The sequence below is a fragment of the Lontra canadensis genome, unplaced genomic scaffold (assembly GCF_010015895.1).
Source record: "Lontra canadensis isolate GAN:19392208 unplaced genomic scaffold, GSC_riverotter_1.0 scaffold108, whole genome shotgun sequence".
Classification (NCBI taxonomy): domain Eukaryota; kingdom Metazoa; phylum Chordata; class Mammalia; order Carnivora; family Mustelidae; genus Lontra; species Lontra canadensis.
Genome location: NW_022631102.1, coordinates 521,952 through 549,487, shown reverse-complemented (window position 1 = coordinate 549,487; position 27,536 = coordinate 521,952). Strand labels below are relative to the sequence as shown.

The 27,536-nt window shown below is 67.1% G+C and overlaps 1 protein-coding gene across 4 annotated transcripts; it reads left to right on the top strand.

Moving 5' to 3' along the window:
* The first annotated feature begins 1,271 nt into the window (after positions 1-1,271).
* INF2 (inverted formin 2) lies at positions 1,272-26,320 on the top strand. 4 transcript variants are annotated; one of them, XM_032839510.1, is made up of 23 exons: positions 1,272-1,333; positions 11,955-12,354; positions 13,552-13,667; positions 13,749-13,908; positions 14,214-14,247; positions 14,746-14,887; positions 15,642-15,783; positions 15,928-16,650; positions 17,136-17,281; positions 17,365-17,426; positions 17,997-18,099; positions 18,297-18,382; positions 18,759-18,859; positions 19,508-19,578; positions 19,680-19,787; positions 19,877-19,947; positions 20,861-20,981; positions 21,312-21,476; positions 21,595-21,697; positions 21,884-22,045; positions 22,613-23,215; positions 23,692-23,748; positions 26,030-26,320. In XM_032839510.1, exons 2-22 carry the CDS (start codon positions 11,964-11,966, stop codon positions 23,745-23,747), a joined length of 3,666 nt encoding a protein of 1,221 aa, XP_032695401.1. In that variant the 5' UTR covers positions 1,272-1,333; positions 11,955-11,963; the 3' UTR covers position 23,748; positions 26,030-26,320. The 4 variants fall into 4 exon arrangements, with proteins under 4 accessions (XP_032695401.1, XP_032695398.1, XP_032695400.1 ...); XM_032839507.1 differs by lacking the exon at positions 1,272-1,333 and adding an exon at positions 10,284-10,366; XM_032839511.1 differs by lacking the exon at positions 1,272-1,333 and adding an exon at positions 10,429-10,519.
* The last annotated feature ends 1,216 nt before the right edge of the window (positions 26,321-27,536 follow it).

Below are 27,536 nucleotides of genomic sequence, written 5' to 3'. Positions count from 1 at the left end.
GCACTGGGCAGAGGCGCACGGTGGGTCCTGGGGCAGAAGCTGGGGCAAGGCTGGGGAATGACCTCTACCCTCCGCCCTTCCATGGCCAGTCCCACCCACCCGGCCTGCCTCCCCAGGCTCTGAATTCTGCAGGTCTCCAGAAAGGTTTGTCAGATGAGCCCAGGGACAGGGATGCTCTGTCCCATGTTCTCATCTCACCCTAATTGCAGGCCTTAGAGGCTCCTGTCATTCTCCTTTGCAGGTGGGGAAGCAGAGGCTTGGCAGCTGAAGTCGTGTCCAGGCCTGACTCACACCCTGAGCGGTGGAGTGGAGCCCTGGGGGCAGGGGCTGTGTCTCTGTCAACAGACTGGGGCTGGGCAGAGGACAGCCTGCCTCACCTGCCCCTAGCTCACCCATGGTCCCCTGTGAGCTCCGATTGAGGGTTACATACCCCAGGGGACTTCCAGAGTTGGAGGCCGCCCCTCCCAAGCCGGTTAGCCAGGCTTTCTGAGCGTGCAGGGGGCAGGTCCCCCCTGCACTCCAGGGAATGTGGGGTCATGGACCAGGCCCAGCAGTGCCGCAGGATTGATGAGGCAGGGCAAGAAGGAGGGGGTGGCAGAGAACACGGCCCCAGCACTCCCGCGGGCCGAGAGTAGGGGCGGTTTCCTCGGCCATTGCCTGCAGGGCCCCGCTCTTCCAGCCTGCCCCAGACCCCCACGCCCAGCGAACTCTGACGGGGCTGCTGCGAGGCCCGCAGGGGCTGGCGCGACTGGTGGGGGCTCTGTCCACCGCAGAACGCCCGCGAGGGACCCTCAGCCGGGGATCCAGGGGCCAGCGCAGGGGTCCCAGGTAGGAGCGACAGCCCGACTCGGACTCTGCCCCGGAGCCCCGCGGCTGAGCGGGTCCGACGGCTCGCTGCCCGCGGGGGCTGGACCGGAGGAGGGGTCGGGGGCGAGAAGGCCCGGCGCAGGGGACACCGGGGAGGCGGCCCGCCGCGAGGTCCGAGGTGGGGGGACTTTCCCAGGCCCCCGATCCGCGTCTCCCGCCCCCGCCGCCGCCGCCGCGCCCGCCAAGAGCGAGGCCGGCAGGTGCGGAAGGGGCGGCCTCCGGGTGGCGCGGGCGCGGGGGCACCGGCTGGCGCGGGGAGCCTCCAGCCGACCCCTCCCCGACTCCGCCCCGGGCGGGGCCCGCTCCCCACGTGGCCGCCGGGGGCGGGGCGGGGCGGCACCTCCTCTTCCGCGCGCCCCGCGCCGCTGGAGCCCAGCCCGCGCCCAGCCCGCGCCCAGCCCGGCCCGAGCCCTGCGGAGCCCGCGGCCCTGCCCGACCCGAGCGAGCGCCCCCGCGCCCCCGCCCGGTAAGTCCGCACCTCTGCGCCCCCCGGGAGCCGCAGGGGAAACTGAGTCCGAGCGCGGGGGCTCCTGGGCCGGGGAGGGGGGTTGGGGCAGCGCGGCACGGGGCGGGCGGGCTCCTGGCTCCCGGCTCGCAGCTCCCGCGTGGCGCCCCCGGAGGCCCCGGCCCCAGGGCGCAGCCCATCCCGGACGGCCGACCTTCTCAGGGACCCCCTCGGGGACGCCGCCCGCACGCCCTGGCCGCGGTGGTGGGCCCAGGGTCAGCCCGCCAACGCCCCGCCCGCTGTGGCAGAATTTCCCGTCCCCGCGGCGGCCACGTCCTGACCATGAATCAGCCACAGTTGGGAAAATAAACTTCAACTTCGGGTCGGCAGCCGGGGGAGCCTGGCGAGCTGTGCGCGGGCCTGGGGTCCCGCCTGCGCTGCTGCCTGTAGCTGCCTGGGCGCAGGTGGGCGCACACGGGGCCCTGGCACCGCCGCAGGCAGCCTTGGGGGCACGAGCCCCGTCTGCTCGGGGTTCCTCCTGGCTGGGGCCGGCAAACCTGGGGGTGGGAGGCTGGCTCTGTGCTCCTCCAGCCCCACCCCTGAACCCCCTTCCCAAGGAGGGAAGTGAAGAATGAGCACGACCTCAAGAAGGAACTGGGGTTACCAGCAGAGCCCGCATCAGCCTCCAGCTGCTCCTGGGGAGCTGGGGGGGCGGGGGTGCAGGTGGGTCTGTGTGCCTGGCCTCCTGAGTTTTGGTAACCTAGGGGCTCCCACCGCCCCCCCACCTGCAGGGCGGCCGGACTCCCGCTGTGACCACAGCAGCTAGTGCCCTGGCCTAGCCAGCCTCTTTTGACTATGTGGGCGGGCATGGCTGTGACCCTGCCTGGGTCATGCATACCCTCAGGGGGAGCTAGGGTTGGGAACTTCCCTTCCCACCAGCCCCACCTCCTGCTCCCTCGGGCAGTCGGACCTGGGCAGGACACTTGACTGCTCCAGGCCTGTGTCCCCATCCGCACCCTGAAGGATGGGGACAGTGGTTCAGGCGTGGACTTCCTCCCTGTCACTCTCAGTGGGGAGGAAGAGACCCCAGACCCCTTCACAGCGCCGTCCAGGACAGGGAGCCTTCGGGGAGGGGGTGTCAAGGATTTGGGGTCCGGGGCCTTGCACTCCCCGCCCCTACTCCCTCACCAGGGCAGCATCCTCTCGTGACTTAAAAAGCCAAGTTGGGCATACCCCAGGTCACCCCTGCCCGGGCCCCACCTTCTGTCTCCCCCTAGGAGCTCGGGGCTGGTGGACAGCTCGTCACGTCTGGCAGAGGGGCTGAGGGGCCCTGCTGGGGAGAGGACTGCAGTGATCAGGTGGGGCTGCCCTCCTGGGACCCACCCAGGCAGCCTGTCTGTCAGGGTTGCCCTGGTTTCCAGCAGAGTGTTAGCTCTCAGGTGAGGCCCCCACTTCTTGGAGGAGCTGACGGCTGTCGGAGCTCCTCGCGCACGCCTCACGTGCCGGGACCCGGGAGCTCCTCACCTCACAGACACTTTGTTCGCCTTTCGTCACAGTGCGGTGGTTTTCCAGGCTGGAGAAGGTAGCAGGTGCCCGAGGGCTGGGGAGGGGCGGAAGGCAGCGGCTGGCGGGTGCAGGGCACGATGCAGTCGCCCTGGCTCCAGACCAGGGCAGGGGGTGTTCTCCAGGGCACCCCGAGGAGGAACCGGAAGGCAAAGTTCCCCCATAGTCTGAGGGCTGTGGCCTGACTCAGCTGCCTGGCTCCTTCCCGCACTGGTCTTGTACAAAGCTGGTGTCTCATAGTTGCAGGGTTCAAGGCCCAGTGGACACAGTGGATTGGGAAAGGCATGTGCACCTCCATTTCAGGACAGCGGACAGAAGTGGGTCTATGGGAGGTTGAGGCTGAGCCCAGGCAGGAGCCAGTCTCTTCAGGGCTGTCCGCAGACAGCGCCATGCCTGGGGGACCCTGGACGTCCAAGACAAGGAGGCTGGTTTCAACCCATTAGGAAGGAGTGCGAGTGAGGGGGTGAGCTCCCCATCACTAGGGGTGACAGCAGGGTCTGACCCTGTGGTGCCTGCCAGCCACCCCCTGGTGAGGAGGGTCTTGCACGCTCCAGCTGGTCCTGAGCAGGAGTGGGGACTGGTCGCACGGCTGCCCCGTCTGCCAGGTGCAGAGAGCACTCCGAGATGAAGGGAAGCTCTTTCTCGGTGACCGCCAGCCTCCTCCCCTGCCAGGCAGGGAGAGAGGGGCAAGGGTGGGCCTGCACCTTCCCAAGGTGTGATTAAGGAAGGGACTGACTGGGTGGGGGTCTTCCCGGGGGCCCCCTCTGCCAGGTGCACTGCAGCCTCCTGAGAGCGGGCCCAGGGGCCAGCCTGCGCACGGCCGCATGCCCTCGGGTCCTGAGCAGGGTCTGGGCGGAGAACGAGCGAATGACAGAAGGAAGGAGTGAGCCCCCCAGCCTGCCAGGTTCCCACCCCACGGCCTCTGACCCTCGCATCTACCCAGTGAGGCACGGGTACTGGGATGATCGTCTGTTTCACAGGAGAGGAAACTGAGGCCTGAGGCTGTTGGGTTGTAGAGTCCTGCCATTGTGGCGGGACGCATTTATAAAGCCCCTACTGTGTGCATCAGCATCTATGCTCACCTCACTGCTCCAGGGGACCAGAGTGCAGCATAGAGGGCGTGCTGCCCCGGGGTCAAGGTGAGAACGGGCTCGGCCATGGGGGCATATGGAGGCCAAGGCTGGCCCCATGTCCCTCATCACTGCCACAGGACCCTCGGGTCTCTGCACCACCACTCTGGGACTAGGAGAGCTTTGTCCCGGCCAAGCAGCAGCCCTGGGGCTCCCTGCAGGGGAGGGGCAGGCTCTGGGGCACCCACCTGTAGGACTCCAGAGCAGCTCAGAGGGATGGGCAGCAGCCGCAGGCCTGCTGAGCTGGACCCCGGGAGCCAGCGGGCCCTTCCAGCCGTGGGGGCTTGGTCACAGATGCCTGGATGGCTAGACCACACAGAGGCCCCTCCCCCGGGGCTTCCTGAGGACAGAATGCTGTCTTCTGCCTGCCCCCCCCCACACCATGGCTACCTTCCCACCCAGCCCCACCTCATCCCTGCAGTTTTACCTGGTCAGGGCCCCCCTCCCACCCGTGGGCTGCAGCTCCCTCACAAGAACCCCCCCTCCCTGCAAGCTGGGCCCAAGCGGGGGAGGAGGAGCTGGAAGGTGGACGGCCTGGGCCAACCCCACCGGGAAGGCCCAGGCCCACCGAGCAGGGGTGCATGGCCACGGCCACCGAGGGTCATCAGGTCGAGTCTTCCATGGCTGGGAGACCAGTCAGGAGACACACTTTGGGGGGTGGAGGCAGATGGTGCCTCCCATTTAGCAGATGGGGCCGCTGAGGCCTAACCTCCAAGCCTCGCCTTGAGGCTAACCCAGGGCACAGTGGGTCAGGGAGCAGGCCAGCTCCAGACACACACACAGGGGCCTGGGTGACGGCTTCCCTGTCCCACGCCCAGCGCCCGTCGTGCCCAGCCAGCACTGGCCTACACACACAGCACACACTCTCTCTCACACACACAGAGCCCGTGGTGGCGGGGGGTGGGGGGTTCTCTGTTCCTGAGCTCAATCTTGGCCTTGCTGAGTGCTGACGGACATGAGTGTGGGTGCCAGCGTGGGCCCTGGCCAGCTGTGTCAGAGGGCCTCAGTCTCTCCGTCTGTGCCTGCGCCCGGGCCCTCTCGGGCTCCGGGTGTGTCCTCAGTGTGCAGCCTGCTTCCCCCGCCGTCCGTGTCCCCATGCACGGGTCCCCGTTTCTGCTCCCCAGTACAGCTGGGCATGCAAGGGCAGGAAGGCCGACGTCTACTCTCTGGCAGCCCAGAGATGGGGCTGGGCACTCCTGTCCCCTCCCCTGTTTCCACCTTCCCACATACGAAGACATGAGTGTCAGAGAACAGGAGCACCACGGGCCCAGAGGGGAAACCCCCCCCCCCCCGCCACTGGAGGCACACATGGCCCTGCTTGGGGCTTCGGGGCTGCTGTGGAGGTAGGGCACAGCCCAGGAGGGACCGTGCAGGCCAGGCAGGCCCAGTGGCCGGCATGAGGGGCCAGGCTCTGCCAACCCAGCATCCCTGGAGAACATCCTGGCCACTTGAGGATGGGAAAACCGAGTCCTCCATGGGCCTGGCCCTCGGCAACTGGCAAGGAATGCCTCGCGGCATCTGGTGCCGGCCGCCCAGCGTCTTGCTTACCTGCCGAGCCGGGGGGGACCCAGGGACCGAGCGGGGGCTGCATCCCAGCTCCATGTTGGACCCTGGCAGCCTGGCTGAGGAGGAGGCGGCGGTGGGTGCCGTGGAAGAGTGGGCACTTGGGCACTTCCGGAGCCTGGTTTAGAGAGGGCGTCCTGTGGATCCACCAGCAGGCTCCGGGGCTGGCGTTGATGTGCTCGGCCCCATTTGAGGACTGGACCCAGGGCCCTGGCAAGTCCTGTGGTTGTCCCAGGGACACAGCCAGACCACAGCAGAGCCTGATCTCACCCAGAAGCTGAGCCATCCTCTGCCCCCGGGGCCCTAGCCACGACCCGGGCAGTGCTGGCGGCCCCTCCCCCACCCTCAATCCAGGGCTTTGTTCTCCCTGCTCCTGGGCTGGGACTGCCAGGACTGGCGGGCAGTCTTCAGCCCCTCCCCTACAGCCTGAGGCCTGCAAGCACACACATCAGGGCCCGAAGCCTGAGGCACTGAGGGTCCTCCCAGACTGGGTGAGGCCTTTCCTGAGGGCAGCATGGACACAGGGAGGGACAGCAGACCTCCTGGAGGAGGCATCTCTGAGCTGCCTGCCTCTGAACTTGGGGAGCCGAAGCCAGAAAGGAGGGATTCGGGTGGCCAGCCTGAGGTCCTCCTGGGGCCCCGGGGAGGCCCTGCGGGTGGAAGGTGCGGTCGGGGGCTGGGCCTGCCATAGAGAGGCCCCAGATTGAAACGCCGCCCTGCCACCTAAGGCCGGCCAGCCCCTTGCGCTCCCTCACACCCAGCCACAAGTCTGTACCCATCACTGCCTTCAAGGGGCCACTGACAGAACTGGCTCAGCCACAGAAGGTGGCAACAGCGGCCCCTGTGGTCCTCGGCCACCCCGTGCCACTCTCCAGTGGCCGCCTTGGGGTGCCAGACTCTAGACCCGAGCCCTGAGCATGTCAGAGGTGGCCAGGCCCTCCAGGGAGCCCCCTGGCCCTGCTCTTCGTGCAGCCAGGGAGATGGAGGCTCGGTGACAGCAAAAAGCCAGGGCAGACCCTGTCCTCGAGAGCCCTCAGCACAGGTGGAAGCGAAAGTTCGGCTTCCTGGCATGGGTGCCTCCGCCCTTCCTGCCCTCCCCTTCGCCGGAGCCATCCCTGGGGGAGGCAGGACTCCCAGACCACCCCCAGCCCTTTCTCAGAAATGCAGACGCACAGCGCCCGGCCCAAGTCTGCGCCGCCAGCCCTCCTCCCAAGGGCCAAGGGCAACGGCAGCCCCAGCGCCCCCCGCCACTTTCTAGCAGGCGTTTCCTGTTTGCCCAAGTCCACCCTCACCCCAGGCAGCCCTCTCTGCGGCTTTCTGTGCTTCCACCCACTTCCAGTCCTAGCCCCGGAGGCCGGGACCCAGGGAGGGTGCAAACGGACCCGGCCTGGGCACCGTGTGTCAGCTGGCAGTCCCACCTGCCCCCCACATCCTGGACCACAGTGGCCCACGTCCAGTCCTGGCTCCCTGACCAATAGGGTCGCTGGGCTCTCGGTGCCAGCCCGCCCAGCCCAGCACCCTCGGTCCCCCTCTACCCTGCGTAGCTGTAGCCTCACAGAGGAGACCAGCAGAGTTCAGCCCTGCCTCCCTGGTGACCTGCGCTGTGGCCAGTGCCCTTCAGAGACTGTAGGCCTTTTCTGTCACTGTGCTCTTCCTCTTTCTAATTATGACCACATTCATCCCAGATGCAACTTAGGTTAGCATTCAGGCGTGTGTCTGGTGGGACATGCTGGATGGCAGAAATCCTACACAGTACGACTTGATGTCCTACTTCCTGTCTCTGTTTTTTTTTAATTCAGCAGCGCCATGAAGGTCTTGGTGCCCATCCACCCCACCCCCAGCAGCCCCTCCTGTCTTGTTGCTGGGTGGGCAGTGGCCCGGCAGGCCTCCTCACACACAGGGGGGCGTTCAGGTGAGGGCTTGGGATCCACAGGTCCCGTGCTCCATCCTGGGACTGCTGGCTGCCGGTCCTGGCACGTGAGGCGAGCCAGGGGCTGGTGAGGACACCACCACATGGCCAGGGCCCTCTGCACCTGTGGATGGGTGGGCGGTGGGTTGGCGCTCGGCTGTTCCTCCTTCCCCGAGGCCCACTGTGCCTGGGCCCCCGGCCTGGGATGACCCCGTGGTGGGTGACCCACGCAAGTCCTCTGAGGGCTTACAGCCTGGTGGGGAAGGGGTTGCGTGCACTAGAGGCTCAAAAGGAGCCAAGGTGATGGGGGGGGGGGGTCCAGGGAGGAATCCGCTCCAGGGGCTTCCCCCAATCCCGCCGGCCCCGGCTGCCCCTGAGCTCTAGGGAATTTGCTGCTGGAAACGCAATATAAGAGTTACCAGGCAGTGGAAAAATTTGGAGCTAAAAATACAGCATGGCAGCCCCTGCCTCCCAGTTCCGGAACCCCGCTCCTGCCATTGTACCCGCCTTCCCCAAGGAAGACAAGCTCACTCTCTGCACCCCGCCCCCGCGCCCTCACTGGCTCTGGGCCCAGAAGCACCCCAGCCCCTGTGCTGATGCTGGCAGGGCTGCCCTGGAGCTGCCTCCGCACAGCAGCCAGCCCATCTCCCGGGTGCCCGTGTCCCCAGCCACTGCCCCCAACCCGGGTCCCCCAGCCCTCACAGCGATGTAGGAACAGAAGGCCAAACCCACTCCTCAAAGGTGCCGAGCTCTGGCACTTAGTCTGGGCTCCCCACCCCGCCACACTGTCCAAACCTGAGGGGATCCATGCGGTGGCCTCCCAGCAGCCATGCCCAGGACCTAGCCTGCTGCTCGGTGCCACCTCAGGAGGCCCTCTCTCTCTGGCTCAGTTTCTCCATCTGCATGGCAGCCGCTGGACTCTCAGGGCAGGTGGGGGGGACAGCTTCGACCCTGTCCCCTGTCCCCTCCCCAGGAACACACTCTGCTTGACAGACGCCTGCCAGGGGCGGTGGCTTCTCGTGAGTCAGCACCGCTGCCCGGGCATGTGGGTTCCCGGTTGGAGGAGCTGGTACTGCTGTTCGGGGCTGGCCAGGCACGGGCAGAAAGGCAGGTGGGTGTCTGTACCCCCTCCAGGTCCCGCGTGGGCTGGGTGAGCTCGGGTGAGCTCGGCTCAGCTGACCCAGGAGAGCTCTGAGGGGGAGGGCGTGATCCTGCCCCAGTGGGAACCCCACTTTATTGGTTGAAAAAGCTGAGCGCTGAAGAAAATTGGGGAACATGCCACTCATGTCAGAGCCCCAGTATCTTCCTCTGCAAAGACCCCTGCCCACTGGAGCTCCCTTGGTGCAGGGGGACGGACGGACCTCCTGCGGGACACTTGGGAGTGCTGAAGCGCCCCTCATTTTGCAGCCACCCGACCGACTGGGTGCAGGCTGGACCGCCAGGTGCCTGGACCCGGGAGACAGCCGTGCTCTTCGGCCGGAGGGGCGGTGGGGCGCAGGCTCCGTAAATGCAAATTCCTGCGCTCCCGCGCCCCTCTGCGGGGTGGGAGGGGCCGAGACCACATTCCTGAGCGCGTGGTTCCGCCCCCACATGGGGTGGGGCGCGCCGGATCACATTCCGGAGCATCTGGCCCCGCCCCGCCGCGGGCAGGCGGAGTCCGGGAGGGTCCCTGCGACCCTGTCCTGCCTGGGCGCCGGGCCTGGCTGGTGGCCGCGGGCTGGGCAGGACGGCGGGCGGGGCCGGGCCGCCCACGGGCAGTGTCGGAGGGTTCCCGAGCGCTCCCACGGTGCCCGCCGGGTCCCGTTTGCCCCCTGGGAGCCCCGCCGCACCTGTCCCCGTACAGACCCGGAGCAGAGGGGCAGAGGCCCGTCCCCGGGCGCAAGCCGGCAAGCCCAGCGGCCTGGCCTCTGCCTCCCACGCAGGTCCGGGGCCTGCCAGGAAGGGTGGTTCCCCGAGCTCTTCTGACAGCGGGAAATGCCCGCTTCCCTCTGGGCCCCCGGGCAGCAACGTTCAGCCAGCCCCGGACGGGGCCAGGCGGAGGCCGCCGCTCCTGAACGGCTCCTGGCGGGGACCAGGTCTCCGGCACTTGCATCCGGAGGGTGGGATCGCTTTCCAGTTGGATCACGCGTCTGCGCGGTCACTTACTGTGGGCGTACGGTGTTCACTCCGTGTGGACGCTGCCTGCGCGTCTGTCCGTCCTCTGCTGCCGCGTGAGATCACGTGCCTGCATGCGAGGCCCTCGTGTGTGTGCCGCGAGCGCACTGGTCTACGCACGTGTAGGACGCACGCATGGAGGGGCTGGACGGGCTTGTGAAACTCAGCCCCAGGCCACACAACTAGCATCCTTCGTGGGCAGGCCTGTAGTCGAGGCTGAGAGGGGGCCGCTGGTGGGGTCTCCTGGGGCAGTGAGTTGGGTGCGCACAGGGAGGCCTAGGCAGCGCCAGGTGGGGCTGTCTCTGAGAGGTTGTTTCCTGCATCTAGGGACCCCTGGGGCTCCTGGCTGGAGAAGACACTCAGGATGCTGGAGGCCTGGCCTGGGAGAGTTGGTGCTCCAGCCTCTCCGCCTGTGCCAAGGAAACAGGGACTGGGGCCAGTGGGGCGGGTGTGGGGGCGGGGAAGGGAGGGTCATTCCTGGCTGCCTCTTTTAAGCTGCAGCACCCACAGTGGGCGGCGGTGTGTGCCAAGGCCGCTCGGCCGTGCTCTTCATGGTGCCGGGAGCGGCCCCCTGCCCCGGTCCCGGGAGGTGGCCCGGGAGGGACCAGAGCCGCAGCGGGTAGCAGGGCTGCTCAGCGGTTCGCAGGGATGAGAAGCCGGCAGAGCGAGAGGGGCAGCCCAACGCAGGGCTCGGAGTGGGTGGGCAGAGGCAGCCGGAAGGTCCTGCGCATCTGGGTGAGTGGACCGTGGGGTACGGGGCAGTCACAGGGGCTAACCACACGCCGCGCCGCACCCTCCCCACAGGGACACCCACACCCACGGCCTCCCAGGATGCTCCCAGTGGGCCGCTTCCGGAGGTTTGGGTGAGGACAGTGCGTCTCATGCAGGGTGAGTGGCCCGGCGGGCCCAGAGCCCATGCCTCAGCAGGCCGGAGCCTCTCTTCCCCTCAGCCAGGCCGCCTCCTTGGGTCACCCCATGGGCCTGCGTGGCAGTCAGCCAGGGCCTGGGTGGGGGGCTGCAAATGGAAGAAAGGCTGCTGGAGTGCCAGGCCATCCCTTGAGGGAGAGGGGGGCTCAGGGAGCACAAAGGAGGACACCCAAGATGCTCACTGAGGCAGAGGGGGAGCAGGGCCTCTGGGAATGCTCGCCGTGAGCCAGGCCAGGGACAGACTTCTGGGCTCCTGTCCCCACTCAGCCTCCAGCTCCTGTAGGGCCTCCAGTGGCCCCTGGAGTCCCCCTCTAACGTTCCAGGTCCAGCAGCCCTGAGAGGGAGGCCGGGCTGAACGGCCAGTCTCTCTCCACCCTCAGCCTGAGGTCCCGGCTTACTCGCTTCCGTCCTTGCCAGCTCTGGGGTACGGGCACGTGACTTGGCTTCTCCAGTGCCACCCTTTCTTCTCCTGTAACTTCGGGGGCTGGGGTGGGCAATGGCGAGCCCGGGCGCTGGGCCTGAGGCATGGCGGTTCTCCCGTGCTCTGCTTCTCAGGCCCCCTCTCAGCAGCTCCGTGCCGTCCTTCTCATGCACTAAATGCAAGACCCAAGCCATACATGGTTGCAGGAGAGCCTGGCCTGCCCCTGACCTTTGAGGCCAGTCCCCAGGGGCTCTGGCCAAGGACAGAGTCACCACCAAGGGCCCCTAGGAGCGTGGCTTGGTGGGTGTGGTAAAGGCACAAAGGCACAGCGGGTATGGCCTCCTTTGGGGAAAGGCTGGTGTTGGGGGCATTCTTGGAGGGGGGTCGCCCCTGTTGAGACTGCATCCAGTAAAGCCCACATGCCAAGGGTTTAGGGGGACATCTGGTCCTCTGCCCATACAGCCTGACCACCTGAGGGCCTCGGAGGCCAGGGCCTTGCAGGGCTGCTTCCCCGCGGGGCCCTGGCTATGCTCGTGATGGGGGTTGGGCACCAGGCATGACCCTCGAGTCGGCCCCTTCCCCAGCCACACGCCTGAGGCTGTGGGCAGCCCCCAAGTTCCCAGAATCTGGAACAGCCGCTCCCTGTTCTCCCTATCTGACCCTGTCCCCGGGGCAGGGGAAGTGCTCTGGGACAAGATAAGGTAGCCCCAGAGACGCCACTTCTGGTGCGTCGTGACCACTGGGTCAGTGGTGTTCCTGCCGGTGTGGCCACCTCGAGATCCTCGGGTGGACGGGGAGGCGGTCCGTCAGGGGGGCGCGTGAGAAGTCCGTGGACGGTGGCGGCCCTAATGGGCCGAGGGCGCAGCTTCCCCCCTCCCAGGCCCGTTCGGCAGGTGAAGGGAGACACCACAGGGGGGGACCCCGCCTCCCGTCGGAGGCTGGGGGCTCACGGCAGGTCTCCCTCCGGCCCCACAGTTCGGCAAGATGTCGGTGAAGGAGGGTGCGCAGCGCAAGTGGGCAGCGCTCAAAGAGAAGCTGGGGCCACAGGACTCGGACCCCACGGAGGCCAACCTGGAGAGCGCGGACCCCGAGCTGTGCACCCGGCTGCTGCAGATGCCGTCCGTGGTCAACTACTCGGGCCTGCGCAAGCGGCTGGAGAGCAGCGACGGCGGCTGGATGGTGCAGTTCCTGGAGCAGAGCGGCCTGGACCTGCTGCTCGAGGCCCTGGCGCGCCTGTCCGGCCGCGGGGTGGCCCGCATCGCCGATGCCCTGCTGCAGCTCACCTGTGTCAGCTGCGTGCGAGCCGTCATGAACTCGCAGCAGGGCATCGAGTACATCCTCAGCAACCAGGCCTACGTGCGCCAGCTGTCCCTGGGTGAGCCGCGGCCGCGGCCCAGACGCCTCCCGCTCAGGCTGGGGCCCTGCGCCACGGAGGGCAGCGGGAGGGCGTCCTGAGGAGAAACCGGGTGCCCGTTTGCCCCAGGCCTGAGACGTCCGGGTCAGCCTGGAGCCATGGTCCAGCAGCACCTAGTTGTCCCCTCTGGTCCATGGCTTTGCCTGGCCCTCCCGCCCAGCCCTGTGCCTGTTTGCGCCTTACCCCCTTCCCTGCCTCCGGCCTACAGCGCCCCCCACCCCACCCCCGCCACCCTAGTCCGTGCCCTGGCAGCTGGACTCACCTGGGCCAAAGACACACGTCCAGCCGCGCGCCCCCGCTGACACGGTACCTGGCCGCGGGCCCCTCGAGCCTCACAGGTCGCCGCCGCTCAGTCCCGGCCCTTGCAGCTGGAGGGTCCTCCACCTGCCCCACACCTCACCCCTGCCCACTCTGTGCCCCGCCCCCACCTCCTGCTCAGGCTGCTCTGTGCCTTGTGCACCTGCTGACGCCTTAAGTTCTCACTCATGATTGCCTCCTCCAGGAAGTCTCCCCAGGCTGCACCCAGTGTTAGTCTCCTACCTTTGGGAATGACCTCAGGTGGTCCTTAGTGAGCAGGGGTCCCACTGTGTTCCTGGCCTGCCTGGCTGTCCTGCTCTGTGGTAGCAACCATGTCCCCCTGATGCTTGGGGCTCTAGGGAGGGGTGGGGGAGTGATGGTGGGTCGGCCCATAGGAGTGGGCGCATGCCTGTGTAGAGTCCTTTGTGGCCTCTCAGCAGGCCAGCTGAGGGACACCCCCAAAGCTTTCCCAGCCCAGGGGATGAGGTGGGAGGCAGGGGCTCATGACGACAAGGAGATACCCTAAGCTGCTGGGCAAAGTCATGGGCTTGGCCCGGGAAGCTGTGCCATAGTGAGCCTTGGGCCCAGAGCCAGCAGGAACCACTCTCAGAGCTAAGGCCCAGCTCAAGCAGACTGTCCCTGCAGGGTCTGCCTCTCCATTCCTGGAGAGATCAGCGCCCCGGGAGGGGGAGGCCAGCCCCTGATGTGGCCCGTGGGCTGGTGCAGAGTGCCCCCTGGTGTCCACCTACGGGCCCTGCCTGTCCAGCTGGAGTGTGGGTGGTTCAGGACAGCCAGGAGCAGAAGGAGCCCAGGCCTGGTATTGATGGGGGGCCCCCGCTGAGACTCCCTGGCCCTCCACAGCTCTGGACACATCCAACGTGATGGTCAAGAAGCAGGTATTTGAGCTGCTGGCTGCCCTGTGCATCTACTCCCCTGAGGGCCACGGGCTGACCCTGGACGCCCTGGACCACTACAAGGTGAGCCCCAGGGCACCTGGGTGCAGGCCAGGCGTGTGCTGACCCCGCCTGGGGCACATGCTGACCCCACCCGCCCTGCAGACGGTGCGCAGCCAACAGTACCGCTTCAGCGTCATCATGAACGAGCTCTCCGACAGCGACAATGTGCCCTATGTTGTCACCCTGCTCAGCGTGGTCAACGCCATCATCCTGGGCCCCGAGGACCTCCGCACCCGCACCCAGCTGCGCGGGGAGTTCACGGGTAAGCGCCACAGCCCGCGCCGGGGCCCCGGACATGAGTCCTGCGTGCTTCTCAGTGTGAGACTGACCCCCAGTCCTGCCAGTGCTGGCCATGCCATTTAGTGGGACAACGGCGTATGCCCTCCAGAGTGTTCCTGGCACCTGCAGGAATGGCAGGGTCCCCCTCCCACCCCATGGACGTTCTGGGTGGTGGGAATGAGCCCAGGGAGAGAGCAGAGGGGAAGGTGTCAGAAGATGCAAGCGACCTGGGACACGGGGTGACCAGAGCAGCCTCCGAAGCCTGCTGACCCCATTGTCCCTTCCCAGGGTTGCAGCTGCTGGACATTCTGACGCGGCTACGGTGAGTCTCCATCACTGTTCTCCAAAGCCAGGCTCACCCTCCCCTTGGGCCCAGAGCAGCACCTCCAGATGGGCAGAGGGGACTTCCGGGAATAGCCCCCGTGGGCCCGCCCAGCTGAACCCAGGTCCCAGAGACATCACGGTTGCCATCCGTCATGCTGCCTGACAGGACACCCTGCAGCACCTCCCGGCCCAGCAGCTTGGGGGGTGCCAGATACAATACTGAACGTGCCGTTGGTGTGAGCCCATCCCTTGTAGCGCATGCGGCATACTTAGGCTCAACAGTGCTTGCTGTTTTCCTGAAACTCAAACTTACTTGGGTTCCGGGAACCCATGCAGCTGAGAATGCCTCTGCCAGGCCCCTGTCAGGACCACTGTCCCGGCTACAGGGCCCATGTGCCCAGCACGCCCCACTCAGGGTTGTCTGTGCGTCTGTCCAGGGTTGGGAGGGAGGCAGGTGGGCCGGCAGCCTCAGCCCATCCGGTCCCTCTTGCCCCAGGGACCTGGAGGACGCTGACCTGCTGATCCAGCTGGAGGCCTTCGAGGAGGCCAAGGCCGAGGACGAGGAGGAGCTCCTGCGCATCTGCGGGGGCGTCAACATGACTAGCCATCAGGAGGTCTTCGCGTCTCTGTTCCACAAGGTGAGCCAGGGTACAAGCTCGCAGGGAACTGGCTCCAGAGACGGGGGTCCAGGGCTGCGCCATGGCTGCCTTCCCTGCCCGGGAGACCCCACCCTGACCAGAGCCGTAGGGCCGGATCTGGTGCCCCAGCAGGGAGCAGCGAGGGGCCGGGGGTGCTGGAGACAGGAGGAGCCCAGAGCCAGAGTGGGCCGGGGGCAAGTCTTCGCTGGCACAGGCCCAGAACCAAGGCCACAGGACCCTCGAGGACATTGTCCCAAAGATCAGAGGTAGCTGAGCAGTCCCGAGCTCCAGCCGGCGGATGGCCTCAAATGGCCCCAGGGGCTTCTGGACCGGCAGGAGGTCAGGAGGCCAGGTTCTGGTCCAGCCCAGGCCCTCCCCGGTGGGAGCACCTGCCCTTCACCGAACCCACGGCTCTCAGCCAGGGGACGAGTGTTGCCAGGACACATCCAGGACATCTGGACGCATGCGGGGGGTCTCAGTGGGGCAAGGGGTCCCACTGGCTTCAGGTGGGTGGAGACCAGGGATGCCAGGACACCTCCCACCACACGCAGGGCCGCCGCTAGCATGGAGAGGTGTCTAACCCCCAAAGTCACCTGTGCACCAGTCTGGGAAGCCCGGCTCCGGCCCATGTGCAGGGCCCTTGCGAGGCACAGAGCAGTGATGGGGCGGACGTCCCTGGTAGTCGGAAGCCTGCCGTTGTCAGCCTGCCCAGGAAGGGCGCAGCTACCAACCTGTCCTTTTCCTCCCCGCCCAGGTGAGCTGCTCCCCGGCATCTGCCCGGCTGCTGTCCGTGCTGCAGGGTCTCCTGTACCTGGAGCCCACCCTGCCCTCCAGCCAGCTGCTCTGGGAGGCCTTGGAGAACCTGGTGAACCGGGCCGTGCTCCTGGCCAGTGATGGTGAGCGGGTGGGGCGGCATGCCCCTGACCCCAGCCCAGCGGACAGACTGGGGCGTTAGACCACGTGGGAGGGCATCCCTCCTTGGCCCCTCGCCCTCCCACCTGCTCAGGCATTCTGCCCTGATCCTGGACACCCCCACACAGTCCAGGAGTGCACCCTGGAGGAGATGGTAGAGCGGCTCCTGTCCGTCAAGGGGCGGCCACGCCTGAGTTCCCTGAACAAGGCCCACAAGAGTGTCCAGGCCGACCTAGGCCAGAGCCGGAAGGACGGCACGCCCCAAAACAGTGGCTCCCTGAAGGCGGGTGTGGAGGAGCAGCAGCCGGAGGCCGGGCTCAGCGGTCTGCACCTCACCGTGCAGAGGGAGAACAGCTCTGTGGCCCCACAGCTGCAGAAACCCGCCCCAGTCCCACCGGCTCCCCCGCTCCCAGGCTCCTCCCCAGCAGGGCCCCCTCCCCCACCCCCACCCCCCCCACCGCTCCCACCGACCCCACTGCCAGTCCTGGGGGCCCAGGCCTCCCCACCTCCTCCTCCACCTCCTCCCCCACCCCCTCCCCCACCCCCTCCCCCACCCCCGCTGCCTGTTTTTGGCTGGGCCCCACCTCCCCCACCTCCCCCACCTCCCCCACTCCCGGTCCTGGGGTGCCCCCCACCACCCCCACTACCTGGCCTGGACGGGGGCCTCCCTCCACCCCCACCCCTGCCGGGTCCCTCCGGTGCCTCTCCCGTGGGTGGGGAGGAGATCATCGTGGTGCAAGCGATCCCGGCCCAGGGCTCTGCCCCGATCCCCAGCCACCGGCGAGTCCTCGCTCCCGCCCTGCGCATGAAGAAGCTCAACTGGCAGAAGCTACCATCCAGCGTGGCCCGAGGTGAGGACCCCCGTCTCCCTGAGCGGCCGCCCTCCCGAGGCCGCGGACCTGGCCTGCTGTGCACGCCCCCCACCGCGTGTGGTGTATGTGCCCGGGTCTGGGCCGAGGGTCCCCCCGCTGGTGGGCGGGACTGGTCAGTTTCCGCCCTGGGCTCCGCTTCTGGGTCGTCCGGGGCGGGACGGGGGCGGGGACCGGGCGGGGGCGGGGACGGGCCAGAGGTCACCTCTGAAGACCCTTCCTCCCCCACGCACCCTGGTAAGCCGAGATGTCCCTCTGCTGCCACAGCCCCTGCCCTGCCCGGGCCCCGGGGTGCTGATGCTCGGTCGGAGAAGGTCAGGGCCGAGGCTTGCGAGACGGCCGGTCCCCCGCCAGCGGGGACACGGGCACGCGTGCGTCCGTCCGCGTGCGCGCAGCACGACGGCAACCGGAGGGCATCCCTGGTCCCCAGGGCGGGCGTGAGCCTGACCGGGGACCCCACCCCCCAGAGCAGAGCTCCATGTGGGCCTCGCTGAGCAGCCTGGGCGCCGAGGTCGTGGAGCCCGACTTCTCCAGCATAGAGCGGCTCTTCTGCTTCCCCGAGGCCAAGCCCAAGGAGCGCATGGCCGCGCCCGCCAGGAAGGAGCCCAAGGAGGTGGGGCCGGCCTGGCCCAGTTAGGGGGGACGGGGGTCTCAGTGCGGCCACAGGTACCAACACCAGGGCGGGGTGTTTTCCAGATCACCTTTCTGGACTCCAAGAAGAGCTTGAACCTCAACATCTTCCTGAAGCAGTTTAGATGGTGAGCAGCCTATCCGGCCAAGCCCTGCCCTCCCGCTCCTGCCATGTAGGGCTGCGCAGTGCCCTCCTGGCGCGGCGGGGGGGCACTCCGGGAAGTGCGACTCCCCCTCCCTGGGGCCAGTCGGTGCCCCTGACCGCCCCAACTGGGCGCCCTGGAGAGCCCCAGCCTGCTCCTTGGGGAAGCGGAGGCCCAGACCGCAGCGGGCAGTGCCCCCAGCCCCCAGCGGGCAGTGCCCCCAGCCCCCGGGTCCTTCCCTGCAGCTGCTGAGTGTGGGCTCCTGCCAGGGAGCTCCCTGGGCACGCGTGAGCCTGCCTGGGTCCTCAGCAGCCCCCAGGAAGGAGGTGCAGGGGTGCCCTGACAGGCAGGGAGCATGGGAGTCCGCCCCCAGCCACGTTACTGTGCGACCCCAGGCAAGTGAATTGCCTTCTCTGTGTCCCTGCAGCTTGGGCCCGAGCAGCAAAGAGGTCATGGGCTGAGGGCAGTCCCTCACCAGCAGGGTCCCCCAGGATTCCAGAGGAGGGGGCCGGTGCTCCCTCTGCTCCCACCGAAACCACGCCCTCTCTCCTGCAGCTCCAATGAGGACGTCACTGCCATGATTCGGGCTGGGGACACCACCAAATTCGACGTGGAGGTTCTTAAGCAGTTCCTCAAACTCCTTCCCGAAAAGCATGAGGTGAGTGGGGCAAAGCCTTGCCAGCCCTGCCCGGGTGCTCCCCACAAGGGAAAGAGGAGGGGACCCACGGACACACAGAGCTGTGCTGGACATGAGTGGGCCCTGGCGGGGCAGGCATGGGCAGGTGCCGGGTGGTGCGGGGGCTTCCTGGGAGGGGATGGAGACTGGAATCCCATGCGTGGGCCTCCTCCCTGCAGATCGAAAACCTGCACTCGTTCACGGAGGACCGCGCCAAGCTGGCCAACGCCGACCAGTTCTACCTCCTCCTGCTGGGCATTCCCTGGTGAATGGGCCGCCCTCGGACCCCAGGGCCCACTGGCAGGGATGGGGCCGGGGGAGCCGGGCCCAGACCTAGGGGAGGGAGTGCGGCTGTGCAGACAGTTCCCTTGGGGCTCCATGGGGAGCGCTGCACGTATCATTCACGCTCCCCACTGCTCCGAGAAGGCAGGGAGCCCTGCAGGGGGACAGCTGTCTTCCGGGTCCCATGTGGGTGCTTGTCTCAAGTGCCCCTCCCCAGGCCCTACTCCGGTCCTGCAGAGTCCCCATCTGGAACCTGGCCCGGAAACGTGCACGCTGACCAGGGCCAGGCTGTGGGCCCCCGTGCTACAGGCCCTGGGTGGGTGGGGGACCCAGGCCCTGATTCCCCGCTCTGTCCCCAGCTACCAGCTGCGGGTGGAGTGCATGCTGCTGTGTGAGGGCTCGGCCGTCGTGCTGGACATGGTGCAGCCCAAGGCCCAGCTGGTGCTCGCGGCCTGCTGCAGTGAGTGGGGAGCACAGCCTGGGGCCGGGGGGGGGCCCGGAATCCACACGGCGAGTGGTCCCAGGGCACGGACCTTCCCCACCTCACCGTAGACACATCCCCTGCCCTAAGGCACATGCCACGCACACACACGTGTGCGTTCACAGACGCACACAGGCACAGGCGAGCACACACACACAGTAGCACGGGCACGCACGGGCACACACACACAGAGACGGGCGAGCACATCGAGGGGCGTGCTCAGGGACACCTGTGAATGCTCAGCAGTCTTTCCAGAAGAGGGTTCAGCAGGAATGTACCCCAGCCCCAGGGCAGGGACGCACGTAGTGGACATCCACTCCCATGTCAGCCACCATCCCTGAAGCCCCAAGGGATGGTTAGTTGAGAACCAGGGAGGCCACCACTCCAGCCTTTTGGAAGGTTCCTCTCAGCAGCATCGTACCCGGAGAGGGGCCAGGGGTCATCTGCTCCCGGGGTGGGGAGGGTACAGGAGTGCAGAGTCCCTGGGCCTGCTCCTGGTGGGGGCTGGAACCCATGGGGTTCCACCCTGGGGACCACACCCTGGGGAGGGGAAGGAAGACCCCCACACCACAGCTGCAGACCCCTCGCAGCACCTACCCCTCCCTCAGCCCTGGCGCCCTCCCCCAGGCCTGCTTACCAGCCACCGGCTGCCTGTCTTCTGCCAGCTGATCCTGAAAATTGGAAATTTCCTCAACTACGTAAGTGGGCCCGGCCCCCGCTACCCCCCATGCCCAGCCCCCATGCCCACCACTTCCCACCGGGCTTCAAGGGCCCTCACTCCACACCCGGACCCTCGCAGGGCAGCCACACGGGGGACGCCGACGGCTTCAAGATCAGCACGCTGCTGAAGCTCACGGAGACCAAGTCCCAGCAGAGCCGAGTGACCCTGCTGCACCACGTGCTGGAGGTGGGCCCGGGCTGGCCCCATGGCCCCTCAGGCACCCCTGGGGCCAGGGTGTGGCCATCACCAAACTCACCTGACTTGTCCTGTTGCAGGAAGCAGAGAAGGGCCACCCAGACCTCCTGCAGCTGCCCCAGGACCTGGAGCAGCCCTCCCAAGCAGCTGGGTATGTGCCCCCTGCCCCCCCACAGGGCTCGCCCGCACCGGCGCCCCCACCAGCACCCCTGCCTCTGGTCCTGGCCAGTGAGGTGGCTGGGCCAGGCTGGGCCCCCAGGAACCACTGCCCCCTAGAACGGTCATTTTCACATCTGAATAGGACCTTGGGTCCATCGTGGCCTGTTCCTAGGTGATTTACAGGAAGAAACAGGCCTAGGAGCGGTAGGGAGCGACCTGGTCGTGGTCACACCAGGGATTAGGCTCATGCCACCTTTTTACAAGGCTGAGTCTCGTAACAGCCCGTGAGGAAGGCCGTGCCACTCCCATTGTACAGATGAGGACACTGAGGCCCAGGCACGTGGGGCTGCATCCCTGGGGTCACTCATCCCAGAGGAACAGCTCAGGGAGGGTGGCCTGGACCTTCCAACTCCAGGTACACACTGCTAGGGAGGTTCTCAGGCCTGAGAGCCAAAGATGGGCTGAGCTGCTGGGGTCACTGTCCCAGCACTTTACCCGCGGCACCGCCTGGCCCTTCCCGGAGTTCTGATGTGCTTCTAGAACCTGAGGGCGTGCAGCCCAGTGTCCCCCGCTATCCCTGAGGCTGTGCTGTCCGCTGTCCCCCGCTGTCCCTGCGGGTGTGCTGTCTGCTGTCCACTGCTGTTCCTGCGGGGGTGTGCCGTCCACTGTCCCCGCCATCCCCGTGGGTATGCCACCCAGCGTCCTCCGCTGTCCCCACGGGTGTGCTGCCCACTGTCGCCCACTACCCTGAGGGTGTGCCGTCCACTGTCCCTGTGGATGTGCCGTCCAGTGTCCCTGCTGTTCCTGCCGGTGTGCAGGCTGAAGGCCCCCACTGGCCCCTCCGCTGACCCTGCAAGGCTGGACATCAGCTGTCGCCTGACCCCGCCTGGCTCTGGGGTTTTCAGGATCAACCTTGAGCTCATCCGTTCGGAGTCCAGCACCAACCTGAAGAAGCTCCTGGAGATGGAGCGGAAGGTGTCGTCCTCCATCCCCGAGGTGCAGGAGCAGTACGCCGGACGTCTCCAGGCAAGCCGGCCTGGGGTCCGGGCCAGGAGGCAGCTGCTGGGGGTTCTCCCGGGTGGTGGGGGAAGACAGGCCAGGGTGAGGGGCCCCGTAGGAGGGCAACATGCTGTCCCTGATCCCAAGGTCATTCCTGCAAGGGAGGGGCTTCCTCTGAGCCTGGGGCCTGCGGTGCCCTGACCTCCCTGTCCTGCTCCGACACCGCAGCGGCCATCCTCCTCCTGCAGCCCGGCCCCGCCCTGCCCCCAGGGCTCCCCGGGGCTGTGACCCTTTGAGGGCCGGTGGTGCCTTAGGTGGGGCTCTCCCTGGGCCGTGACCGCGCCCTCCCGTCCCCAGGCCAGCATCGAGGCCTCCCGGGCGCTGGATGAGGTGTTCCGGGCCATCGAGGAGAAGAAGCTAGCGCTGGCGCGGTACCTGTGCGAGGACGTGCAGCGGCTGTCCTTGGAGGACACGTTCAGCACCATGAAGACCTTCCGGGACCTCTTCGTGCGCGCCCTGAAGGTGGGCCAGGCCCGCACCCCTCCCCGGGCTCAGGCAGAGCTGCTGGAATCGCCGGGGTGCCGGGCTCGTGCTGTCCTTCGAGGGCTGGGGGTCACGGGCTCCCCATCCACCTGCACAGGACAACAAGGACTGGAAGGAGCAGGCGGCGAAGGCCGAGAGGAGGAAGCGGCAGCTGGCTGAGGAGGAGGCCCGGAGGCCACGGGGCGAGGACGGGAAGCCTGGTGAGGCCAGGCCCTGGCCGGGGGGCCCAGGGGGAGCAGGGGGGGCCTCCGAGGGGCCGGGTCTCATCCCCCATCCTCGAAGCTCTGAGGGCACCGCCCACCCCCTCCAGGCCATCGTCTCCGGGTCACGTGGGTGGGCTCCAGGGACCCTCAGGCAGCCTATCTGAGGGTCCGGGGGCCTTTCAGTCAGGAGGGGAGTTGGGAAGCAGGAGGAAGTGTGTGTCATCGACGCCCTGCTGGCGGACATCAGGAAGGGCTTCCAGCTGCGGAAGACGGCCCGGGGCCGAGGGGACGCAGAGGGAGGCGGCAAGGCAGCTGCCACAGACCCACCAAGGGACAAGGCGCCTGGTGAGAGAATCTCCCACCTTTCATCACTGTCTCCCTCCTGCTGTCCTTGCTGCCTCCTACCTCCTCTCCTCCAGGAAGCCCTCTCTGACCTCATGGGAGAACCCTCATGGTTGCCTTGCTACCAGAGAAATGGCACAGCCATGAGGTGGGGTTAGATGGGTAGCTCGGCCTTCTGGTCCCCTTGCCGGTGGCAGAGGGCTCCCTGCAGCCCCCTCGGGCCGTGGGCCTTTGACCCGTGTCTTGGGGCTCGCTGATGCTGAGGTGGTGGGAGAGGTGGGCCTGGGGCCTGATGGGGGCCGCTCCACTCAGCGTGGCTGCCCGGAGTGGGGGGGCTCTTGGGACGGGCATGAAGTTGGCCCAGTGTCCCCTGCCCAGCCACACCACGGGCCTGCTCTCTGGGAACCCACACTTCGGGGCCACCAGGGCAGGCTCTTGGGGCAGTGGGCTCTGAGCGCTGGTGGCATTCGGGTAGATGTTGGGATGGACAGAGGCCCTCTGCTTGGGCACGTCCTCAGGATGGTCTGGGAGTCGGGCCCTGCCCTCAGCTGCCGTGTCCTGTGTCCACAGCGGCCACCAGAGTCCCCGCAGGAGGCACCGGCGGCCCCCCCTCTGAGCCCCAGGGCTGGGATCTCTCCGACGCCACTGTCCCTAGCCCACAGCCCACTGCAGACCCGCCACAGGGGAATGGGCCTGGGTCCCTGGAAAGGCGTTCTTCCTGGTACACAGACGCCAGTGACGTCCTGACCACCGAGGACCCCCAGAACCCCCAGCCTTGTCAGGGCGCCTGGCCAGTGGTGCTGGGCAGTGCGCAGGCCCTGAAACCTCTCAGGCTGTCTGGTGACAAGCCCCCTGGGGCCACGGGGTCAGGCCAAGATGCTGAAGACCCCACAGCCCCTCAAGGCGTCCACTGGGCTGAGGCCGACAGCACCGTGGAGGGGACGCAGGAGGCTGACCTCCCTGCCACAGGCCCTGGCGTGGCTGCGGACAGGGATGGGGACCAGGAGGACACAGCAGCCCCAGATTCTGCACTGGACACGTCCTTGGACAGGTCCTTCTCTGAGGACACAGTCACGGACTCTTCAGGGTCCGGCACTCTCCCCAGGGCCCGGGGACAGGCCTCAAAGAGGATGGGCAAGCGGAGGAAGAAGCGTCCCTCGAGGAACCAAGAAGGTAATTTGGGGCTCCCCTCCCATCGTTCCTCGTCCCCCGAAGCAGGGCTCCCGGGTAGGCAAGGCCCATGGAGCGTGGGGACACCGGTGTGTGGTCAGAGCTCGTCCAGCCCCAGCAGGGCCCCCGCCTCTCGCTGCCGCTGGCTGTTCCCTCCTCTTCCTCCCGAGAGTGGGTGATTCCCAGGACACCCCACGTCCTGCAGGAGAGGAGACGGCCACTGTTCCGCACGGGGGAGGAGCAACTTTGGTTGGGGGAGCGCTGCCCTTGTCCCCACACCCCAAACCCCCTAACTCCTGCTTCATGCTGTCCCTAGCAGGGAGCGGCAGCTGGGGCGGGTGTAGCCCGGGGCTGCCCCAGGCCCAACGGGTTTGGCTCCGTGTCCACACAGCCCGAGCGCCCGGCAGCCTGGCCCCAGCTCCGAGTTCAGGGCAGGCCAGGAATAAGCCGTTGAGTGCGTTTCTCTTATTTGAAAGCAGAGGTTGTCCCTGACTCTGATGATAATAAAACAAAAAGACTCTGTGTGATCCAGTAAGGTAGGTACTCATGCTGGTGTCCTGCACTAACGGTGGCCGCGGAGGCCGGGCCCGCGCCCAGCCCCTCCTGGACGCTAACCTGCCTCCCTCCAGCCTGCCTGGGCCTGTCGGCAAGCCCTGCCTTCCTGTGCTGCTGGTGCTGGGACCCGCCTGGCCCTCTGCCTTCTCCTCCCTCTCTGGAAGGGCGGGAGCCATGCCTCGCTTAGCTGGTGTCCGCTGTGTGCCAGGCGCGACCTTGGAACTGTGCGCCGAGCAGAGGGGCCTCAGGAGTGTGGGGGGCCTCCGAGTGGGACAGGCAGGAGGGGGTCGCCTCTGCCCCAAGCAGTCCGGCTACCCTGGGGCTTTCCCGACTTCTGTCTCCCAGGGTGGTAACCTTTGCTCTGAGACCTTCCATGGGGCACACACCAGCTCTGGTTGGGCCACAAATGTCCCCAGGGAGGCAGTGAGGGACAGAGGCAGCCCCAAGGCCCAGCTGCCAGGAAGAGACGGGCCATGGGCCCTCTCCAAGGAATGGACATGCCTCCCCTCCCTGGTAGCCAGGTCCTGGGGACCGCAGATGGGTCTGTAGGCACATCCCGGGTCCACAGCACTAGGCCTCCCAGGACCCCAAGGATGGGCAGGACCATGGTTGTCTCGGATGTGGCCCGAGAGGCTCACAGGTGCAGACAGACAGGCCTGGGGTCCCTGCTGCGTTCTGGGCCGTGCTGATGGCGAGCCGATCCACTTTCTTGGGAGCAGGGGGCCGCCTGCACCCAGCTCGGTGCTGACCCAGAGGACCCGGGGCATGGAGGAGAGGTGCAGCGGTACCCAGAGGAAGCAAGGGCAGGCGAGAAGTCAGTGCACCCTCTGGACGGTTTATTCTCGCTCTTGGTACGGGCTTTAGCCTCAGTCCCCGAGTTTGCTGCTGGGCTTACTTTCGGAGCCTGGCTCTCGGGTGCGAAACACCAGCGTACACTAGCGAGTGAGGCCGTGGGGGTGTTTGGGTTTGGGGGTTCAGCAGCCACATGTGGCCACGGTCCAGGGGAAGCTTGGTGTGCCCAGCACGGCTCTGCGCCCCCGCAGGACCGCCCCCATGTCCTCTGGCACAGCAGTCCGCTGCCGCCCGCTCGCTCCCCCTCCCCGGGCCCCAGCATCCCCTTGGCTGGGAGCAGGAGGGAATCCCACCCTCTCCGTCTCCTCAAGCTTTTATTTGGAAAAACGGCCGCCAGACAGGGAATTTGCGAGACCATAACGACCACCACGTGTCCTTCACCCAGAAACGGCAAGAACTTTCCAAAACTAGCAAAATTATCAGCATTTGTGGCATTGCTTTCAGCTCACTGAGGGATTGGAAGGTTCAAGACATCTTGCCGCCTGGCCCCCGAACCCGGCCCCCGGGGTGTCCTAAGTGAGGCTGCTCTCACGTGTTTGGGGCAGGAATTCCACGCACGTGACCTGAGTCCACCCCAGAGCAGGTCCAGAGGGGCTCGGGGCCCATTATCCCACAGGCCAGGGCCTGGAGGCCAACTGCCTGGTTGAGGCGGTGATGTGGGAGCCCCTGCTGTGTGGGGTCCTGGTACCTTGGGGGGCAGGGACAGAAACCCCGCTCTGAGTGACTTTTGGCCTTTCTGCCTCCCGTTTTTTGTCCTATCTTTTTCAAGCACGATAGTCACTCCCGTCTGCTCAGGACCCGGGGGTGGCCTGGGGTGGGAGGGGGCAGGTGGGCAGGGCGTCAGCGGGGAAACGCAGAACAGTGGCCCTTGAACCAGAGGGCTCTGGGGGGCAGGGGGCCTGCAGAGCCAGGTAGGGGGCGTCCAGGTGGCAGGAACCAAGGAGCTGTGGCCGCTGGGAAAGGACAGGTCTGGAGGCATCAGGGGTCGGGAAGCTCAGGGAGAGGCAGCCAGCGGGACTGATGGGGGCGGGCAGTGTGGCCTGGCCCTCAGGGGAGGGGTGAAGTCAGGTGGGGGCGCGGGGAATGGAGAAGTGAGGGGAAAGCAGGGCCTGGTGGGGGAGAGAGCAGGGCCTGGTGGGGGTGAGTGTGGGGAGAGCAGGCCCAGGGATCCGGCCTGGGCAGGTAGACAGGAGCCCGCGGGTTGGGGGGTCATCCCGGTGACTTCCACCTGGAAGGGTCTTGCTGCTGGAGAGCAAGGGTATGGGGTCAGCGTGGACCGAGAGAGACGCAGTACAGCCCTCCGGGCCGTGGTGACAGGACCACAGGAGCCTGGGGACCCGGAGGCAGGCACCTTGGCATTGTCCCCAGCAAGTCCGCTCCTAAAGATGCTGTTCCTCTCGCTTCCCACAGGCCTCAGCCTTAAGCCCAAAGCCAAGTGAGAGTGCTGCGGCCGGCCCCACCGCGGTGGGCCCCCGGAGGTACTGCTGAGCTGGGCCCCTCCAGGGCCAGGCTGGAACCGGGCCCCTGGGAAACCAAAACTCTGTGCCTTACCCTCCGGGGAGGTGGGCCTCCCAGAGCTGCTTGGGGTGCTCTGGCCGAGACCCCAGCAGGCCCCAACGCCCGGCCTCCAGGCCCCCTCCTGGACAGCCTGCACGCCCCCAGCCCCCGTGTGGTCCGCTTTCTGAATGCCGATGCGCACGCCCCCGCATGCCCCACGGCACTGCCCGCAGGGGTGAGGAGCCTCGGCTGCGTCCCCAGGGCGCCTCTCAGCTGTGCCCTGCCCTCCAGCCCCCTGGCGCTCAGAAGCTTCTGGAGATGGGCCCTCACACACCTCTCCCCACAGAGCCACGGGAGCCAGACAGAGCTGGAGCCCCCACACCCCCGCCCACTGCCTCCTGACCGAGCCCTGGCGCCCTGCTCCCTGCGCCCAGTTCCGCCTCAGCCTGCTTACCCGGGCTGGGGCAGAGCAGTTTCTAACTGAGTTGGATTGTTTCCGTATCTGCTCTTCTGCGGTAGCTGAGCTGGGCATGGGTGGGTGGAGGACCCCCGGGCCTGTGGCAGGGGCAGGCTGGCCGGCGTGGTCCCTCTGCCCAGCAAACAGGTGGGGGATCCTGTGGAGCTGGCCCCCACCCCTGTACTCCCAGCCCTTGCTGCCACCGGGCCTGGCCACCTTGTCACCAGAATGATCGTCGCTGTGGCTATGTCTGCTGCCACCTCCAGAGGGACTGGGCTCCACCCCTGCTAGGCTAAGAGGAGGCGAGGACCCAAGCCTGGGGGTGGCCAGCCCATCCCCCGCCCCATCCCTGCCCCATGTCTGTGCTCCCGAGGCTGGCGTGAGGCTGGCGTACGGAGAGGCTCAGACCAATAAAGAAGAAAGCTGGCCCAGGGAGTGCTGTGTGGTGTTCAGGAGCAGCAGGCAAACGGGCAGTAACCCTCGCCGCGGCTGTCCTGGCCTGCCCACTGCCCCAGAGCCCCCCGGGCCCGGGCCGGAGCAGGTGCCCTATAGATGCCAGCTTGGGGGCGTGGGGAGCCCAGCACGTCTGTACAAAAGTCTCGCCTGTGGACTCCAGTGGGTTTCCACAGCCGTCCAGCACAGAGATTCAGTTCTAGGACACCCCATCGTGCCCCGAATTCTCTTAGCAGGCGCGCCCCGTGCCGCTTCCCCCGGCCCCAGGTCTGCTTCCATCTCCATAGATTTGCTTTCTATGGACATTTCCTATAAACAGAGGCCCCTATGTGGCCTTCCGTGGCCGGCTTCTCCCAGCAGCATGTTTGCGGGGTTCACCACATTGGAGCGTGGGTCAGGACTCTGCGCCTTTGCCTGGCAGAGTGGCATTGTGCCGTGCAGGCGGGCCTCACGGCGTGGACAGCCCCGGGGGCGGGGCTCCTGTGTGAATCAGCCGCGAGTCGGTGGCCG

Excerpts from the sequence above, each read along its gene's own strand:
- INF2 (XM_032839510.1), top strand. The coding sequence starts at position 11,964 with ATGTCGGTGAAGGAGGGTGCGCAGCGCAAGTGGGCAGCGCTCAAAGAG. Across the intron at positions 16,651-17,135 it reads ACCATCCAGCGTGGCCCGAG|AGCAGAGCTCCATGTGGGCC; the intron begins GTGAGGACCCCC and ends CCCACCCCCCAG. Across the intron at positions 17,282-17,364 it reads CCAGGAAGGAGCCCAAGGAG|ATCACCTTTCTGGACTCCAA; the intron begins GTGGGGCCGGCC and ends GGTGTTTTCCAG.